At 35.3% G+C, this 20,528-nt stretch overlaps 1 protein-coding gene across 19 annotated transcripts in view; it reads left to right on the forward strand.

The window, feature by feature from the left end:
• Nucleotides 1–20,528, forward strand: part of LOC117563783 (sodium bicarbonate cotransporter 3) — a 31,335-nt gene that overhangs the window by 4,169 nt on the left and 6,638 nt on the right. Inside the window, exons 1-6 of one of the 19 annotated variants that reach the window (XM_034242295.2) lie at nucleotides 2,545–2,865; nucleotides 13,366–13,469; nucleotides 15,614–15,805; nucleotides 17,064–17,534; nucleotides 18,707–18,874; nucleotides 19,778–20,015. In XM_034242295.2, coding sequence (XP_034098186.2) covers nucleotides 2,777–2,865; nucleotides 13,366–13,469; nucleotides 15,614–15,805; nucleotides 17,064–17,534; nucleotides 18,707–18,874; nucleotides 19,778–20,015 — 1,262 coding nt within the window. In that variant the 5' untranslated portion in view covers nucleotides 2,545–2,776. Of the gene's footprint in view, nucleotides 1–2,544; nucleotides 2,866–11,043; nucleotides 11,331–13,365; nucleotides 13,470–15,613; nucleotides 15,806–17,063; nucleotides 17,535–17,714; nucleotides 17,812–18,283; nucleotides 18,392–18,706; nucleotides 18,875–19,720; nucleotides 20,016–20,528 lie in introns of those variants that run through there. The other 18 variants (XM_052002556.1, XM_034242297.2, XM_052002561.1 and 15 more) reach the window with 18 other exon arrangements.

The raw sequence follows: 20,528 nt of genomic DNA on the forward strand, positions 1-20,528 counted from the left end.
TTTGCTTTTTTTCTTTTCGCCATCTTCTCCACCACTTCCACCTACAAAACATTCATATACAATTGCCTTGCCTCATTCGCACGTTTCACGTTTTATAGGTTCAGTTTTCCTATGGGCCACCAAACACACACACACACATGCACATACACATCATTACACATTGCCTGGTTACAGTTTTCATATCCGTTATGTGTCTGCCACAAAGAGGAAAACCGAACCAAAAACGTCAACGTTAAATAAGATAATTCAATGCAATGCGCGGATGCCAATGTCGCGTGTTGTCGTCAAAGGGGGAAAATAAAAAGATGGGGAGCAGATGAAAGGATGATGTAGAGAGGAGTAAAAAAATAAAATCATATGCAAAATACACATAATGTTTGCAGAATAAATATGAAAGGGCAAAAAGCATTCACGAAATGCGAAAATGTCATTTACTGATGCGCAGATAAAAATCAGCTTTAAAATTCATAATTTTATTTTAAATTCATGAACGTAACTCCCATAAAATGAACGTGCAGTAAAAATATGTCCATTTTAATTAAATTATAAAGAGGGTTGGCTTTAGTAAAATAAATGAATAAAATTACAATAATTTGATATATTAAAATTTCAATTTGATCTAATGGAGCATTGAAAACTACTTTATCAAATGTAATATGACATCAAAAAGAACAAGTAAGAAAGCTACAGTCGAGTGTACTCGACTGTGAGATACCCGCTACCCATTTTGAATAAAAGCAATATATTTTGCGGTATATTTCTCAAAATATACCAAATATACTACAAAAATACTAAAAAATATACCAAATGGTATATGTGGTATATCGATATAGTACCGCATTCAAAATATACCATAGACGGCACAATATACCAGATTGTCAGACAAAGTAACTAAGACCTCCAGTAAGTAGGCGTTTTTGCCCATACAAAAGAATTTCTTTAATAACTTCAACAATTTTTATCTGATCGCAACCAAATGTTCAGGAATCATAACTACTGTAGTAATTATTGTATATACCAAAATACGTAACTCTAGCTTTAAAATTACGCTTGTTATTCGATTTTTTTGATTTTCGGGGGCGGAAGTGGGCGTGGCAAAAATTTGAAACAAACTTGATCTGCGTGCAAACATAACAAATGCTGTCGAAAAAAAATTATAGCTCTATCTCTTATAGTCTCTGAGATCTAGGTGTTCATACGGACAGACGGACAGACACACAGACACACAGACGGACAGACGGACATGGCTATATCGTCTCGGCTGTTGACGCTGATCAAGAAATATATACTTTATAGGGTCGGAGATGCCTCCTTCAACCTGTTACATACATTTCCTGCCGGCACAAAGTTATAATACCCTTCTACCCTATGGGTAGCGGGTATAAAAATCCTCACTAATGCACGCAAAACTCAAAGGAATATAACTAAAACGATATAAGAAATATCCCAGAAATCTAGCATCGAACATGAAAAGATATTCTTTTTATACAAAATTGTAATAAGAATAAAAACAGCGCCTTCAAGATGAAAAGCTTTTCCATTTGCAATAAGATTAATAAACTGAATATTTTCATTTAAGTCGAAATGCAAGTTTTCTTTACAATAAGAATTCTTCCATTTACAGAAAGAATTAAAATCATGAAGAGAAATAAAAAAGTAAAAGACTTTTTACAAATATCATATTTGATCATAAGAACCAGCTTCCCAATATGTCAATAATACCCTTTCAATTAAGCTTCTGGCCTTCCATAAATCGATGAAAGGTTAATGGAAATGCTATTAAAAAGCAACCTCATCAATTTCTAAAATTAACATACTTTCGTTGACCTTGCAAGAGGGTAAACTTGAACATTGAATGAATTGAGTGCATTCCATAATTTGTGTTGGCAAAAAAAAAAGCTATCAGTCAATTGCTGTGCAAATTTAATTAAATTAAATTGCATTTGCTGTTACAGCAATATCAACACGTTACCTCCAACCGCACAATGTCACACACACACACACACATGCCGAGTCTTGTTACCACAATGGCATCCTTTTGGCCGGCAAAAAAAAAAAAAAAACACCAATTGGCGTGCAAGTTGGAAACGTGCTTATAACACAATAATTATGTGTGAAGCCGTAAAGTAAACACATTAATTCAGCAGACAAAAGAGCGCCCAAAAGAGAGCCTCCCCGAATGCAGTTCACAACTGTGCTCTGTGCAACAGTTGCAGCCAAAGCTTAAATTAGAAGAGAGGCAAAGAGCGAACGAAACTAGATAAAGAGAGCGAGCGAACGTGCATCGATGATACAAAAAAACAGCTGAGCCGGCGCTGCGAGAAAAACTCAAACAGCGTCGTTGTCGTGACGACTTCGCGACGCTTTTAACCCGGCCGGATTAGTCTGGCGCGCGACTCAATGCAATGCGGATTACGGCTGCAGTTGCCACTTCAGCCGGAATATAGAACTAAAAAAAGAAGTGCTTAAAGTAAAAGTTGAAGAACAGCAACAAAATAACAGATTCTAATCGACCGCGCTTTAAACTCTGCGCTTCGTTGATTGAAATTGCTGCTTCCCCCTTTTGACTTGGGTTAAACTCCTTTCAGTCAGCTTCGTGTTGCTTTTGTTCTTTGTGTCTGCAAAACGTCGTGTCAATAACCCGCCGTGTCTTTGTCTCGCACTCGCCGATGCTGTCCAAACACATCAACAAATCGCAGCCATTTGAAATTTGTTAATTTGCACATTGTTGCGGTGTAGAAAAAGTAGCAAATTGGTTGCAGTGTGGTTGACAGCAATGCCGCAACAAACCAAGTCACAGGCACAGCTCAAACATTTTCATGGCAATGGCAGATTGCCGAATGTGATAGCAACGGATAGCAGCAGGTAAAACAACTAAAAACAAAACAGTTCACATTTTAATAGGGGCCAATAAAAGCCAACAGTGCGTATGCGTAATGCATGGGTGGAGTTCAATATGCATTTAAAATTGCACTGGCAAAGTGGATGGCGTAAATGTTGAATGAAAAAATATATAACAACCAAGAACTAAATAAATTTAAATACAAATAAATTAAATACCAGAAATTGAAAAATAAATTAATAAATATTAACAAAACATTATACAAAATAAAAATAAAAAATAAATAAATTATTTCATAAGAAATGTCTAAAGTAATGAGTGAAAAGTTAATTGTGTATCGAAGTGAACTAAATAAATACTCAGCTAAATATATTTCAAAGTCAATAAAATACTAGATAAAAATAAACGCAAAGTAAATAATGATATATTTATAACTGTAGTTAGTTATACAAAATAAATAAGTACAAATGTATTAGTTTATTTTACTTTAAATGCATAACTCATGCATTAACTTGACCATTTCTATATCATTATAACACAACAAAACAGTTTTTTGAGCGCAAAAGATTGATACAAACATTTGCTGAAACAACACAACTGCTTATCATTTTCCTCGAACAATGTAAAAACAGTAACTGCAAACGAAAAACAGCTGCTGGTCGTATCGAATGAAAGATCTAAAAGCATGTTTGTTCAGCGACAGTCAGTGTTGAACAATGCCAGAAGCCGGCTATTGTTTTTAATGCATTGCTCATACGACATGTTGTACGTAGTAAAATTACACATTTAAAAAAAGCAACTACGTCTCTGTCGCTCTACTATATTTAACTTCACGCGTATTTTTATTTCTAAATTATCACTAATAATAAATTACAGTTATTTATGTGCCCCAGACTCGCACACAATAGTTATTTACATGTCAGGCCAAGCCCAAGTTGCATTCACATTAGCAACAAATACGGAGAGAAAATAAATTTAAACACTCGCGATGCAAGAGATTTAAAGGCACAATAGCTTTTCCATTATACCCATAGACGTATTACTTATAAACGTAGTGCCCCCAATTAAGTGACAATGGGAACTTCCGCGACACGCATATCTACCCCAAAGTATTATCATTAGGTCAACAAATTATGATTTGGAAGCATTTGATGAGCTGGCACGATACCGACTATTTACCGGGTATTGTCATTAAAATGCGATTAGGCCATAAATTAAACTTGATGGCGTCTAATTGAAAGCTCAAATAAGCGCCCAGCCAACGATAGGCCATAAAGGCTTTAACCATATCGCGTCAAGTGGCAGATGACGGAAAAGAAACAAAAAAAAATGTATGATAAAGTAGTAAATGTTTGAGCTTGATAGACAGCAAAGTACTTAATGATGAGTCTCGTTTAAATGACAATAAAAATAAATTTATTTCTTGAATAGAGTACTCAAAATAAACTAAGACTAAATAGAGAAAAATTAAAAAAAAAATTTATAGTATTACCATTCTATGCATATAGAAAAAAGATTAAACATGTATATATTTCCAATAATTCAAGTTGAAAGTCATTCAAAAATGTTTACTTGCTTCATTGCTATATTAAAAGACCTCAATAAATCCTTTCAATGAAATTTGTAAAGCAACATTAATTAAAAACAAGCCTACAACAAAACTATTACGAATAAAAGCAATCAATTAAAAAAATCAGCAATAAAATATTTCAATTGTCCGATTGAATTGTAAAGCAGAATTATGTTTGTACATTTTGTATTATACATAATTTTGTAAATAGATGAAAAGGTTTTGCCAGTATCAACTTAAAAATAAATGTCAAACATTTCGATACATTTTTAGAACAATGTTAATGTATATATCAGTTAACATATTATTCATTACATTCATTAAATTGTTGCTGCTGCAAAAGCAGAACTTTGAGAATTTATAGTCTCCTTTCGGTTGCTTTGCTTTACTTTGCCTGTCACAAGCTCGTTAACTAAGCTATCACACTCTTTAATCTTTCGGCTAGAGTGTATGCAAGGAAAACTTCTAGCAAAACAATGGAGTCTGTCGCTATGCTGAACTTTGGAAAACTTTAGCTTACTTTCCGTTTTGTTTGAGATAGTCTCTGTGTGTCTGCGTCTTTGTATGCGTGAGCCAACTGTGTGGGTGGCTGGCATATGTGTGTGTGTGTGTAAGCCATTGTTATTTTTGCTGCAGTGGGTCAATAACATGGCAAGTGCAGATGGTTATTGTCTGGCCGTGTCTGGGGCTGAGTCGCTGATAAGTTCGCTGTGCCCAGCGCTTCCTTGTGCTGTTTTGTTGTTGGTTCAGGTGGCAGGAAGCATTCGATAAGCGAACAATGCTGCTGAGTTGCAGTCTCTCGCTGCTGCTGCTGCAAGGTGTCTCTCTCTCTCTCCTTCTCTCAATCCTTCTCTTTCTCTGTCAGTCTCTCTTTGTTGTTCACTCTCTTGCTTGGCAGTTGGCATTTCTGTTTTGCTTGCCTCATTCTCCAATGCGACATCCACTTCCACAGACGCGGGGACATTGATCCCATTTGCCTGGCTGAGTTCCAAACACCCAACCCAACTGTCACCTTCCTCCCTCCCTTCCATTTCCTACCCTCTTCCTCACTGAGTGCGACTTATGTATGTCATTTCCGCCATGTTCCGCAGCAGAGTCGACGCCTTAAGCGGCACGTGCCTTTTTATTTTTTATGTGTGTAGACCTTTTAGCCCAAATTTAACACGCTAGCTGATCTATTTGTACTTGCAATATTTCTTAGCATTATTTACTGCTTAATTGTCGCTTCGTTAATTGTTAACGAACAAAAAAAAACCGCGTCAAGTGCAAATTGTTTGCGATTAATGCGTGAAATTTGTTGTTTGCCCGCGATAAGCTAGAGAGTTGTAACCATGAGAAAGTCATGCTCTCCTTCTCAACTCGTATAATTTAATAGTTTTTTTTTTGGTTCGCCCCTTTCTATTTACTGTCACTTGCAGGACGGACTTTGTGTGTCCTTGCAGCCAAAGACAATAAAACTTAAATGAAAGCTGAAAGCAAATGCCAGACAATGACATCAGCAAAAAGTAGTTGTAGTAGCATTTTAGCACGACTTTATTGTATATGCGGATCGGGCAAGGGTCGCAAAAGAAAGCCAAAACCATTAACTTGCGTCCCTGAGCTTACAATATCATTCCATGGCCATCGAAACGTCACCAGACTTAGCTCATCTCTTGCTCGAAATGGGAACGGGTAAATTTATTATTGACAGCTGATTTTCATTTGGTCTAAATTCAACTCGCTATCGCTATTACACATTTGCCTTAAATCAAAACAACAGTGTCAAGATTTATTTTAAAACTCTTATCTTGGGCTGATTTGCTAAATTGAATTGATTTTTACGACTCCTGCAGTCAAGTAGAAAATAAATAAAAATATAAGCAAGATAAGAACGAATTAGCAATAGTTCGATATTAACTTTAAATAGATTTGCCTCTGAGAATTTTATGCAAAACAAACAAATAATAATGCCTAATAATACAAATTACTAATAACTTGAACCGCAAATTCGTTAATTTTTATATTAATGATATTAAATGCTGTGATTCAGAAACCATTTATTATATTTAGAATTTTAATAATCCTTTTCTACGTATTTGCATTTTTTTTGCGCTTATCAACATCAACAAAAATGGTAAACAAATAATAATGAATCAGTTGATTCCTAATTTTATATAGTGAATTATTCGATGATCCAAGTCAGCTATGTCAATATAATAAAAGCGCTACACACTTCTCACTCCTCACTTCTCCTGCTATCTAGTCTTTTGACTGATATCAAACGGCTTGTCTATTTGAAGTCAAATTGAACAATGAGTTTTATCAAAAAAAAAAAGCTGAGCTATAATAAAATTGTGCTAATACAATTTGTTGATACTTCAGGCCAAAACAAATAACTTTAGCGGAGGCCACAAACTGAAGCACCTAAAACAATTTGTGCAAGCCTGTTTGAGGCGACCCTAAACTGGTTTTTGTGTGGCCATATCTTCATTAGTACCAGTTAAAAACACATTAGAGCTCTTAAAAAATCGTTTCCGAATTTTGTGAAATTTGTCAAAATCATAAACCTATCAAAAGCCAAAGCAAAGTAGAACCCATATACCACACAAATAATGTTTTTTCACACTGAAATAAAATCAAAATGATAAGCGTGAAATTAAAAAACGTTATCAAATGGTTTCACAAGTGCCTTGTTCAATGACGTGCCAAACAATATTTATCGATAATCATCTCGATTGGAGGAGCTTGTCACGTTTATTAAACAATTTAGTTGCCAAGTATAACAAAGCACTTAAGATTGGCAAATGAAATAAATGATAAAAGCAAGAACCAAATCGAACCGAATCGAATACGCATCGAATCTGTTGTTTATGACACAGTTCCCTTTTGGGGGGTTAGTGAAATGACGCTAGTAGAGCTCGATTGTCATCCAAGTTATCGACTACTTGACGTCAATGCGGCTAAGATCTATTGGTTTACCTCTCCACACACTCACTCACTAAGTCTTGACTTAGTACACAACTTTTTATCGTCGAATCTTGAACGCACGTGTTGCGAACAAATATAGATATCAATTCATCAATATGTTGTTGCTAATTATTATTGTTAATTCGCAGAAAATGAATTCATAAACAATACACAACTGTTGCTGAGGGCAAGTGAGGTGTATGTGTTATGACCCAAAGCAAGTGACAAATTTTATGCGGAATTTCATGAATGATTTCGGCAAACAAACAAATTGATTGAAAATCCAGTTCGATTTTGAATGGGAAGCCGCAAGTTGTGAAGTACAAAGATCTTCCCCTCCAGGTTAACTTCTGTGATGTCTGCCGTGTCTGCGTCTCAATCTCAGACTGTCAATCAATCACTCGATCAGTTGATCAGTTGCTCAAGTTTGATTTGAGTTACTAACACTAATTATAATTATAAAACTCGACACGGTTGACGCTTACCAGTTTAAGCCGGTCAAATGCTACCTTGCAGCTCTCTCAGCGTCGTAATACGCATCGTTGCAAATTCAAATAAATACTAGCGACCATTATAAAATCAAAACAAACAACAACGATTAAGCATTTGTAGTATTATATTGTATTGCAGCCCCCTTTTCTTCACCGTTTTCTTCGACTTTCAGTTTCGGTTTCGGTTTTGATTCAGTTTTCTTTTGGATTTAGCCACACCACACAGCTGTTTTCCGATTCAGAGCGGTAACGCTCATTAGTATGTATATATATTCACTTCTCGATATATGTATATATAGTATATGTGGCGACAAATCGTGGGCATTCCGTTAGTAGCTGATATTATGCATAGCCGGAAAGTGTCGCGCCAGAGACAAAAGAGAAACACACACAAACAACTAGAGATCGAGACCGAGAGCAAGAGCGAGAGATAAAAACGCTGTGTGCCTCAAGATTATTTCTTCATCTTTATATGTATTGGATATATCTCGATGCTATTTGTTTTGTTTTCAGTCTTATTTCGAGTTCGATGTGTGTCCTCGCATCGAGTGATAAACACAATGTTTAGTTAGTAGATACCAGTTCAGTGCGGTCGTCGCAAGTGGAATTTTGTTAGGATCGTCGAAAATAAAGCAAATAAACATTTTAAAGAGAGATTCCATCAAGCCTACAATGTAAAGTAAAGAAACTCCCATAAAATAAACTATTAAAGAAAATACATTTTATCTCATTTGCTCTTTGACATTAACCAAGTCAACAGCCTTTGAATTTGAACAGAACTTTAACTTCTTCATGCTGATAAAATATCAACTAAAATGGAAACTCTTCTATATCTAGTTCAATACAAAATAACGAAAAAATTAGTTAATTTATTCTATTAAAGAAATTAAATTTTATCTCATTTGGTCTTTGACAAATTACAAAGTTTAAAACAAATTTTTACATTCATTAAAATTAAAATCTAAAAATGACAAACTTTTTCAGAGTTACTTCTTAGTATTAAAAAAACAAATAAAAATACTTTTAACTTAAATTCTCCTTAAGAACGTCATTGAAAATAAATTTACCAAATTTCTACCGAAATCACAAACATCTACACAATTGAAACAGTTCTAGTAAATTCAGTAAAAAGTCAAGCAAAAATATGTTAATTTATTCTTCAAGCTAAACGCTTCAAAATATTAACCAAAAATCAACTCAAATTCAGTAGCCAATTCAGATTCTACTTCTCATACTTGTCATTTATCTTAACGTTTTAAGAATTTAAAAAACAAAATCTTTAGCAAACAGGTATCATTTATCTGTCCCATTGACTTGTCTCTCAAATATATGTATGGCTTGTAAACAAAAATAGAAACAACAATGCCAGGCAAATGAAAACAAAAACATAAACAAATAAACTCATTTGATGCAATTAATAAATTATTTGACTGTATGCCAAGTATGTATTTATGCAAATAAGGGTAATAAAATGTTAATACATATACGTAAGAAAAACAAAAGAAACATTTCAATATTTGAAGAACAATAAAAACAAACAAACAAAAAACTGAAATAAATACATATATTAACAAAGTGACGTATGTTAGTGTGCGTGATTGGCGACTAAACAACATATTTTTTATTGTTTTTTTCTATTTGGCGCTATAATTAAATGGAAAAGGCAGCATAAAAATAATATTTCTCAATTTTTTTTTTTTGGGCCAACACAAAAGTTGTCAAGTTCTGCTGCCGCCAACTGCAAACAAACTAATTTGGTTAGTTTCACTCCAAGCAAATAATGTTTTTGGGACGAGTTTGGGGCAGTTGTAACCAGTTCCGCAGTGCATAACACACACGGTATCAATGAATGCAATCACTGTAAAACACAATGCCTGAATAGCTCCGCACAAAACAAAGGCAAATATTGTAATAAACAAAAAGAAAGAGATGAAAAAACAAATACTACTTAATTGCAAGTTAGGTAAACAGTCTGTAAAGAAAACTAACTGATAACAGAGTGCCCAATGTCTGAGCGAGCAAGGGCGATAAGAAGAAGTTCTACAACAAATACATGCGTACGTAGAAGGCGAATATCGATGATAAAAACAACAAAACGATAATCAACGCCTTCTAAACACCAACACTTTATGACAATTCTATTTGTGTGTGCGCGTGTGCACGGCGCTCTTCCTCACGCTAAACGTTCGACAAACGCACTGTGCAACCAGTTTCATTTGGCATTAAACTCAATTTATTCATTAGTAATGTCTGGTTATTGCTAGCGGGAGTGGAAGCAATTAATTCAAGTTACTAAAATGAAATGAATAAATTTAACAAATCAAAACGTAATTATTTGCAATTGCTTTTTTGATATTTTTTATTAATTGTCATTACTTCGCTTAAGTATGCAAGAAGAAAGACGAAATGAGTAATGATGAATGAGTAAAAGAAAACCAACTGAATTTATTTTAAATATTTGATCAACACTAGAACACACACATCAATATTTTTTTGTATAATTCTACTAGAAAATATTTATAGATTTGTAATCATGAGTAAACAAAAATTATAAATTTAGAAACATTACTAATTGAATTTGATAATAATATATAAAAATATAAAATAGTAAACACAAAAAATATTCTTATCTACAAATCTATATAATTGTCGAACAAGAGTTGAGAAATATTTATAGAAATATTTCGACACAAAATATACAAATTTCCCTAATCTCATTATTATTAATTCACAATATTCGAATAAAATTTCGAGTGAATTTTTATTTAATTTATATTAATATTAAATATTTTTGAAAATTTAAAAGGATTGAAGAAAAATATTTATAGAAATATTTTGACACAAAAAAATATAAATTTCCCTAATCTCATTTTTATTAATTCATAATATTCCAATACAATTTTTAATCATTTTTTTTCATTTTTTCATTTTCATAGTTTAATTTTCTGTTTTTATTAAATTCTATTGAATTCAGTTAAATTGCCAAGTCATGGTAAGGTTGCTTTTTCGCTCGTATCTTGAACCACTGTGCATGATCGACGCGTCGCTGTCGGCGCTAATCGCAGCAGCGGCGGCGACGGCGGGTTAAGCGCCGACGCTGCTTCGCTTTGAAGATCGGCCAGTTAGCAGTTAGTCTGCAATCGTCCGGGCTTGCAGCGAGTCGATAGAACGGCGCAATAAAGAATCGAGTGAGCAGGCAAACTTAAAAAAAAAAAAACCAAAAAAAAAAACATAGCACTACTCATAGTAGAATATTTTTGTGCATTCGTGTTGTGTGTTGACACACGCTTTTTGTGGCAATCTTCGCCTATCGCTAAGTTCGCCCTTTGCCGCATTTTTAATCGCCGCCGAGTGATAAACAACAAATCGATCGCGCAATTCGAACAACGCGATCTCGTTTCGTTGTTGCAGGTGGTTTTAACATTTTTATTTTGGGTTTTCGGTACAACAACCAAAAAGCCGCGATTCGTGAAGACGACTCGTAAGTAAAGTGGGAAACAAGTTTCCACCCAATCAATGTAAAATGTAAAATTAATTTGTGTGCGCTGATTGCCTTGGAATGTGTCACAATCCATGTAAAAGTCGAGTATTTACTTAAAAGATTATCAAGTGTCATCGTGTATTATTGACAGGTTTATCTTAAGGGCAATAAACAACGATCATAACCGTTCACAAAAGCCAAGGACAAAGACAAGCGTACTCTCACTCAACTGTTCTACATACGACGAGTATCTTTTTGTTTAAACGTCGCCTATAAAGTTTAACCAAGCGCTTTAATGGCATTGTTTTTTATGATATTCTTTAAAATTGTTTTTTATAATCAAGCGATAAGTGAGTCACTTGTTTTTGCACTTGGTTAGGGACAGTGTAACTGGGAAAGCAATGGAAAAAGTGGTTGATAGTACATATAGGACTGGGATCGACCCAGTTTATACCGGCACTTGACAGATAGTCTGGACAGTTTGTCTGAAGCTCATTATATATACTTTGCGTATGCTATACACATATATAGAATATAGATAAGCATTCTAGATTGTTGATAGCGCCTGTCGTTCACTCCCCAGATGTTAAGCTCTTTTATAAAACATTGACAGCAATTCCAACAAGAAAACACTTACAGGCCACACACAATTTTATGTTGTGTACTCAAGAGTAAAGTCTTAACAATGCCATTGAAATACAAAGATGATCTTATACTTTTTTGAGTCGTAATATTCGCCTTCGCTATTCCTTTTACGTATTGGAATTTATAGCACTTGTTGAATAATTCGACAAATGCATTTGTAATAGAGTCAAAGGTGCTGCACATTAATTCGTAATCAAATCGAACGAATTACGTTATTATTTCATTAGCAAACAAATGAAACAATTATAATGAAAGCAAAACAGATTTGCCAGCTTAAACAATAAGACAAATTAAAACATTCTTTAAATACAAATTTATTTACCAATTATAAACAAGCTGATTAAATATGTGTAGTGTTGGGTGAAAATAAACGATGACGATTCAATGCTCTTACTTTACAAGTTTCGTGAACTATTTAGTCACTTCAACTAAAAACATACAAAGTAAAATAATTGTAGTCATATCTTGAATAATTCTTCTTCTTAGCGACTTAATTATACTACTTTTGACTACAGTGTATTAAATAAATATACATAAGTAATTACACATATGGCATGTCCAAGATAAGCCTATTTGCTCTGATCCCGACTAGAATATACCACGTAGCGAGATTAAAAAGAAATTTATGGCAATAATAATACAAATTTAGTTTAGCTCAGCAAATAATATCAGAATTTAATATTTCAATTACTTGTTAAGTGTAACTCATCAATAGTTCAATTCAATATTACCCATTTCACTGAGATTATAGGGTATTAAATATGCGAAATCTATCGAATTACTAGCACTAAACGAGAGCAACAATATTTTATGGTCGCGTGAGAAGTGGAGACAAAACAGATGTAAACTTTGGAATGACAGTGACACAGAGCAAACAAATTTTGCATTAAATAATTTACAATATAATGAAATGTGATACACGGCACATGAATTGCCTTGTTTAATAGTTCATGACGAATTGTAAGTGCGACTGTGACAGTGGCAGTGACAGTGATGTTGATGTTGACAGTGGCTGTGATCTAATGGGAGAGCACACAAAAGCAACGACGAGTTCTTAAGTTGTTTGTTTTTGAGTTTGTTTTTTACCTTTTTAGTTTTATTTATTTAAATTTTAATTTTTGAGCCGGCGGCATTTATGGCGCATTTCAATTAATACGCTGCACATGCAGTACCGGTTGTTTTTTTTTTGTTTTGCTTTATTTTCTGGTTTTTAGCCTCTTAAATTGTTTTTTTATTGGGTGCGCCAAAAAGTTCTGAAAGCAATTAGTGTAAAGTGCAAATGATTCATTAATAATTTAAATTTGTTAATTCAAACATTTATGAAGGTGCTTCAACCTTTATTCACACACAACTAATTATTTCTCGAACTCAATTTTGTTTCGCTTTTCAGGCCCTGGAATATGAACTCCTCAAGTGGTGACGATGAGGCGCCCAAGGATCCGCGAACCGGCGGCGAGGACTTTACTCAACAATTTACAGAAAACGATTTCGAGGGTGAGTACGAAATAAAACTGAAATTGTAGCTCAAGTGCACAACGCGGCGTATACGCAATGCATTGGCATGCAATTAACTTGACTTCGAGGTTGATTCTTTATGCAAAGTTTTGCGCAAAACGATTTCAAGCACGCCCCCCATCACATCAACAGGTTGTTGATTACGAAACCAGTCAAGTCTCAAGTTTTTAGGCAAAATGAAATTTACTAATGACAGCGACGGGACGTGAATCCCCAAACTCAAGCAGCAAATCTTCAAGTCGCCAGTTGAGCGAATAAATTTAAAAAATAGAACAGATATTGACAAGTTAATGAAACTTTAACTTGTAATTACAGCAGTCGTAAATTGTTTGTTTTGCTAATTTTTACTGCATATTACAAATGCAAAACTGTATTTAGCATTCTTAAATATATCATTTTTACTTCAATTTCGTTAAAGTATTATTACGCCGCATGCTTCACTTTATAAATAGAACAAAAGCTAGGCCAGTTAATGTGAATACTTAAAAAAGTAAAACTGCATTTAGTTTTCTTAAATATATCATCTTAATTTCAAATTCGTTGTTATATTTATATTGCTTTTTTTATGGAAAATTAATTAATGGCTTGATTATTGAGTGCTGAAAAAACACCTCGTGAATAACTGAAAGAAAACGTGATGAGCATAAATAAGTTGAATATTGAATATTTTACGCAATGTAAAGTACGAGAGCACTCGTTGAATTTTTTATAAATATTTCCTATTATGATGATAATTACAATAATTTTCGCTACACTCGTGGAGTGAATGCTCTAAGTGGACTTTAACAACAAAGTTCCGGGTGCAATTACGAAAACAACAAATTTGTATTGAGTTCAAATAATATTATTATGAACGTTTCGAATTACGAGAATTATATTGAGCTTAAATTATATTATTTTGTCATCTATTAGACAAACAAAGACAACTATTTCAAAAGAATAATTTACGGAATTATTTGAGAGCACAATTTTTTGTTATTATTCATAAATAAATATTTAGAAAGAATAGGAAATTTATTTCGTTTACGAGTTTAAATTATTTTGTCATTTTCTAGACAAACAAAGGAAACAATTTGTAAGGAATAATTTGCAGAATAATTTGAGAGCAGAATTAAATAAAATATTAGCATTTATTATTATTATAAAAAAAAATTATGAAAGATTAGGAAATTTATTTCGCTTTTTTTTAATTCAATTTAGTTATAGTAAATGGTTTCATTTATATTTATTATCTCAACTCCAATCACAATCCTATAAAACACTTGAATTATTTGTATATTAATTTAATTTATTTTTATATTATTTGAATTACAATAATTTATAAGTATTATTACGTATGCTAATTTATTAATCCACAATTCATGTTACACACCTTCATTGCATTATTTCCCATTAATACCACATTATTCCGGATAGAACTGCTCCATTCACTCTCTTACTATCCGTAATCAAATATCAGATTGCCTTGCCCAACGTTTCCTCTTAGCTATCTCGCCGCTGTATCCGCAGACGAATTAAATGCATTAACAGCAGCTTTGTAATACGCCCACCACATCTTGTGACAAATACACACAAATTGTATACTAAGTATCCGCTGAGAAAAACTCGAAGCACGAGATGTGTGATGGCATTTAAAAAAAAACAAAAGTTACTCATAATTAATTTAAATAATGATCAAGCAGCTGAGAGTACTTAAACCAGATGATTTCACAATTACGAGTAGTCAAAAAGAATTGTCTTTAGGGCAAGAAAATTTCCAAACCCAACTTAGTATAGCGACTGAAATGTTGTGATGCATGCGAGAGAGCATATTAAATTGTAATTAGGCAAAGCACCGACCGCAAAAGTCGAAGCGTTCGGCGCGTGTTTGTCTGTGTATTGAATGAGTCAACACGTCGTATGCGCAACGCGATGACTTGACAGCTGTATTAAATTATCAGTGCTTATCAGCTGATGCCGAATGTACTTCAAAAGTGCGACCATGAAAAATGAAAAGCTGACCGACATTTGCAATGCATTGCGTGCACTTTGGATTTACTACACTCGAAAATTTTAATTATTATTTACAACTGCTGTTCTTGTTGTTGTTGTTATTGTTGTCAATTACTACGAAATGCATTCAGGACATCGTGCACACACCGTTTATGTGGGCGTCCATGTGCCCGGAGGACGTCGGCACTCGCAACGACGCCGCAAACATCATCACAGCGGCACAGGCTCTGCAGGAGTTGGAGCTGCTGCTGCGGTCAGTGGCAGCCTCGCTGGCTCGACCAGAGATAGCATCAGCGACAAGCAACAGGAAGTCGAGCGTCCAGGTGGGCAAACAAATTTGTCCCTTCTCTTCCCCATTGTAATTATGCGAACTGAAACTGGAGAAGGTCAGGGACAAAAACAGAACATATGTGAGGCGACAATCAATGTCGAAGCGTCAGACTGATTACAGGATGTAACGACAACGCAGCCAGAATACACAAATTACAGTCATTCGATTAATCAGGGCTGCTTGTTCAGAGGGGACACAAATGGATAGGAGAGCATAAAGTTACATATGGCTGATAAATGAGGCGAAAGCTGACAGTAATTGCACTGACTGTAATGCAATTTTCAAGGATTCAACTCAATGCAAAATGACATAGTGCCAAAATAAATAAGTGTTAAATATTTAAACAGAATTTAAATTAAATAATTTCAAGTTCACCCAAAAAGAGTTCTATGGAAATTATGAAAATAATTGACTTAAATTCACATTCGTTTACAAATTCCCGGTCATTTTAATACCTTTCACAAAGATAATTTAAATTTGCAAAATTCTTCTAGAAGATAAACATAAGTCCCTTTATGAAGTTCGAAATATTTTTATATTTGGACTGAAATCTTCGATAACAACTAAGTTCGTTTGCTAAGTTTTTTTATCATTGGACTGATAAAAAAGATTCTTGTTTATTTAAAATGTAAATCAAAGTTATTTTCCAAATCTTAGCAGATCAAAAAATAATTAATGCAAATAAATACTGATAAGATAGAACTGGTTTTAATACCAATAATTAGCATTAAATAATGAAAAAACTTGAATACAGCAAATATTGAGCAATTCAAAAATAGGATAAAAGTAGAATTCTATACAAAATTGAATATGGAGTAAAATATGTCACCTATTTTCAAAGAATATTCATAGCAATCATTGCAAATCGTTGAGGATAAAAGTAAAATTCTTCACAAAATCGAATATGAAGTAAAATATGTCACCTACTTTCAAAGAACATTCATAATACTCATTGCAAATCGTTGAGCGAGGTCATCACGTCTCAAAGGTTGCCACTTTCATTTCGCAACATCTACTAACCAAAGTAAATTAAGCTAAACTAAATGAAACAGCGATTAAGTGGCCATATGGTCGAGTCGAGCGAAATTCCCGTGCGGATCGGCCCCAAAATGATGGGGCCAATTAAGCGGATTAAGCTTGGAGACCTTCGGCCAAACGCATCGCTGACTCCTTGAGTGCCATTAATGTTTATTGACCTAATCGTGATATCTGCTCTTGACCTTTTTCCACCACCCCTGCCCTTCCATTAGCAACACCGCCCGCACAACGCGTACAATTTATACTGGGCGAAGACGTGGACGATGGCTCGCATGTATCGCATCCGCTGTTCTCCGAGATGGGAATGCTCGTAAAAGAGGGCGACGAGATTGAATGGAAGGAAACGGCACGCTGGATCAAGTTCGAGGAGGATGTTGAAGAGGGCGGCAATCGTTGGTCCAAGCCACATGTGGCCACACTCTCGCTGCACTCACTCTTTGAGCTGCGTGGCCTGCTGGCCAATGGCAGCGTAATGCTCGACATGGAGGCAAATAATCTGGAAGTCGTTGCGGATTTGGTTTGCGATCAGATGGTAAGCAGCGGCACATTGCCCGCTGGCGTCAAGGATAAGGTCAAGGATGCACTGCTCCGACGTCATCGTCATCAACATGAGTATGCAAAGAAGACGCGACTGCCCATCATCAGATCTCTGGCCGATATGCGCAATCAATCGTCATCGAAAAGTGAGTACCCCAAAACAAAACAAAACAAAAATAATCGATTCAATTATCGAGGTTATTCTAAGCTCATCTCGTACGTTTGTTGCGCATCATAATCATAAAACAAAAAACAATACATGAGTTACTAAAATGTCCTGACATAATGTTTATACTAACTGAGCTGCAGACACATTGCATGCCACATCGCCGAGTTACGGCATGGAGGGATGCCACACACCCGTGACGCCGAGCTATGTGTGTAGCAAGGATCAGCGTGGTTGTTATCTCGCTGTTCCCACAGGTATAGAGACTCACACACTTCCACACCGATCTCTCGATCTGCCAAAATGTTGTTGCTTCCACGCACCTCAGCACAGCTGTATAGCGAGCACGCACCCAATTAAAAGAAATACAATGAGTAATATACAATATTGATAGCGAGGCTGTCCAAGCCTGTCCCACCGAGAAACGACTCTTAAGCCAGCTCGTAATATCGTTAAGATCATTCAGCACATTTCATTGATCAATCAATCCATCACCAGTGTTGTACAACGCACCCAATTAAAAGAAAAGCAACGAGTACTATACAATGTTGACAGCGAGGCTGTTCAAGTCTGTCCCACCGAGAAACGACTTTTAAGCCAGCTCGCATCGTTAGATCATGCATATTCATCTCATCAGTCAATCACCAGTGTTGTACAACGCCTTTTGCGGCTACCATTCTAACCATTCGCTCGCTCTCGCCTTTGCTCTCTTGCCCTTGATACATTAAGCCGACATGGGCGCTATTGGCGTTACCACCTGGTTCCATGCGGGCGCCTCGCCCTCGCATATTTCAGCTGGCCAGCAAGGATCGCAGCCAACGACGCAGCAAGTGCAAAGTAATCGTCTTACCACAAAAATGAAAATTATTTTACTTGTGTTCCTACCAAAAATAGCACGCTCTTGTTTGACTATCTCTCTCTCTCTCTTTCTACATCTTTAACTCTGTCTCTATTCTAAATTTGACTTTTTATATACTATATATGAATTCTCTACTACCCGTCCTCCTTGATCACACTACGTATGCGTGATGCTGCAGACTTAACGCGAGGCAATCTTAGATATCCTGTTCTTTTAGTTTTCTTTGGTTTCGTTTCGTTTCATTTGTTTTTTGCAACGATTTCAACTCACAATGCAACCCAAACAATTTGCAGTTGAAGAACAGTCTGGCAACGCTTTGCTGGCAACGACACCGTTATCGCTAACAGCCAGCGAGCCTGGACCACCTGGCAACACTGGCAATAATGGCAGTTCCAATGCCCTGGCGATGGGAATGGGTCGTTTTCTAACGGTACCCGGCAAGCCCAGTAACAGAGCGCTTGGTAAACGAAACCAAACTTCAACATTAAACCAAACAAATATGCAACTACCAAGAACCAGCAAGTTATCGTTATCGTTATCGTTATGGTTGCCCTTACTGTTCGTTTAGCGTGTCTGCATTTTTTGTTTATTACAACAATAAAATTAGCTGGAAATCAAATACGACACAAAGTATTATTTTCTGTTTGGTAGCATTGAAAACAGTTAAAAGCAGCTGAAAATTTGCATGCGATTTAATTAAAGAAAAAACATTGGAACCTAGTATACGAGTAAGGCAAAAGTTTTCAAAGTTTAATAGAATATTCCTAATGTACATATTAAAGTTGCAAAACTATCGATTGTGCGATAGTATTTCGGAGAGAATATAATTTGAATTTATTTTTTATTTATCTAAAGTCGTAAATCGTTTTCTTTACTATCGACTCCGTATGTTACTATCGATATTTTTGCAACACTTCATAACTAACACTAATGCTCTCACAAACCCACACAACAATTTCCGCTTATCGATCCACAGTTCACTTTAATACTCAGCTCTGCATGTTAAACTCTTTTCACTTTCATTTCTGATTTCGCCCTGAAATTGATCTATTTGAAACTAAACTTTTATGCACTTTTGTATTTTTTCCATTGAATTTTATAATTTATGTTGTCGTTGTCGTTGCTGTTGTTGTAATGCCTATCCAAAAACACACCTAAATACAACCACAATACGAACTTCCAATCAACCAACCAACAACCAAACAACCTGCACGACTGCCTGCCAATCCAATAAAAATAAAACCTGAAAACCCGAAAAACCCGAAAACACACTTCTGCGATTATTCGAAACACCTCGACTAATGTAGAGAAAAAATCAAATTCCAAAAATCTGCGGCCCGCACAAAATCTGCCTGTGATCACAGAGGATATGGTGAAGAGTCCCAGCAGTCAATCGATGGCCAGACAAACAAGCGGCACCGAACTTGCCGAGCAACAACACAAAGGCAACACGCACTTTATGCGCAAGATTCCCCCAGGCGCTGAGGCGAGCAACATTTTGGTGGGAGAGGTCGACTTTCTGGAGCGTCAACTCTCCTGTTTCATACGCCTGAGTCAGGCAGCAGTAATGGGCGATCTTACAGAGGTGCCAGTGCCAACAAGGTAATTTGATAGAATGTTCCTAATACAAAACAAGTAAGAAAGCTACAGTCGAGTGTACTCGACTGTGTGATACCCGCTACACATTTTAAATAAAAGTAATATATTTTGCGGTATTATTCACAAAATATACCAAATATACTACAAAATACTAAAAATATACCAAATGGTATATGTGGTATATCGATATAGTACCGCATTCAAAATATACCATAGACGGCACAATATACCAGATTGTCAGACAAAGCAACTAAGACCCCTAGTAAGTAGGCGTTTTTGCCCATACAAAAGTATTTCTTTAGTAAACTTCCACAATTTTTATCTGATCGCAACCAAAATTTCAGGTATTATTGTATATACCAACTCTAGCTTTAAAATTACGCTTGTTATTCGATTTTTTTATTTGCGGGGCGGAAATGGGTATGGCAAAAATTTGAAACAATCTTGAGCTGCGTGTAAACATCACAAATGCAGTCGAAAAAAAAATTATAGCTCTATCTCTTATAGTCTCTGAGA

Source organism: Drosophila albomicans, chromosome 2L, assembly GCF_009650485.2.
Source record: "Drosophila albomicans strain 15112-1751.03 chromosome 2L, ASM965048v2, whole genome shotgun sequence".
Taxonomy (NCBI): Eukaryota; Metazoa; Arthropoda; class Insecta; order Diptera; family Drosophilidae; genus Drosophila; species Drosophila albomicans.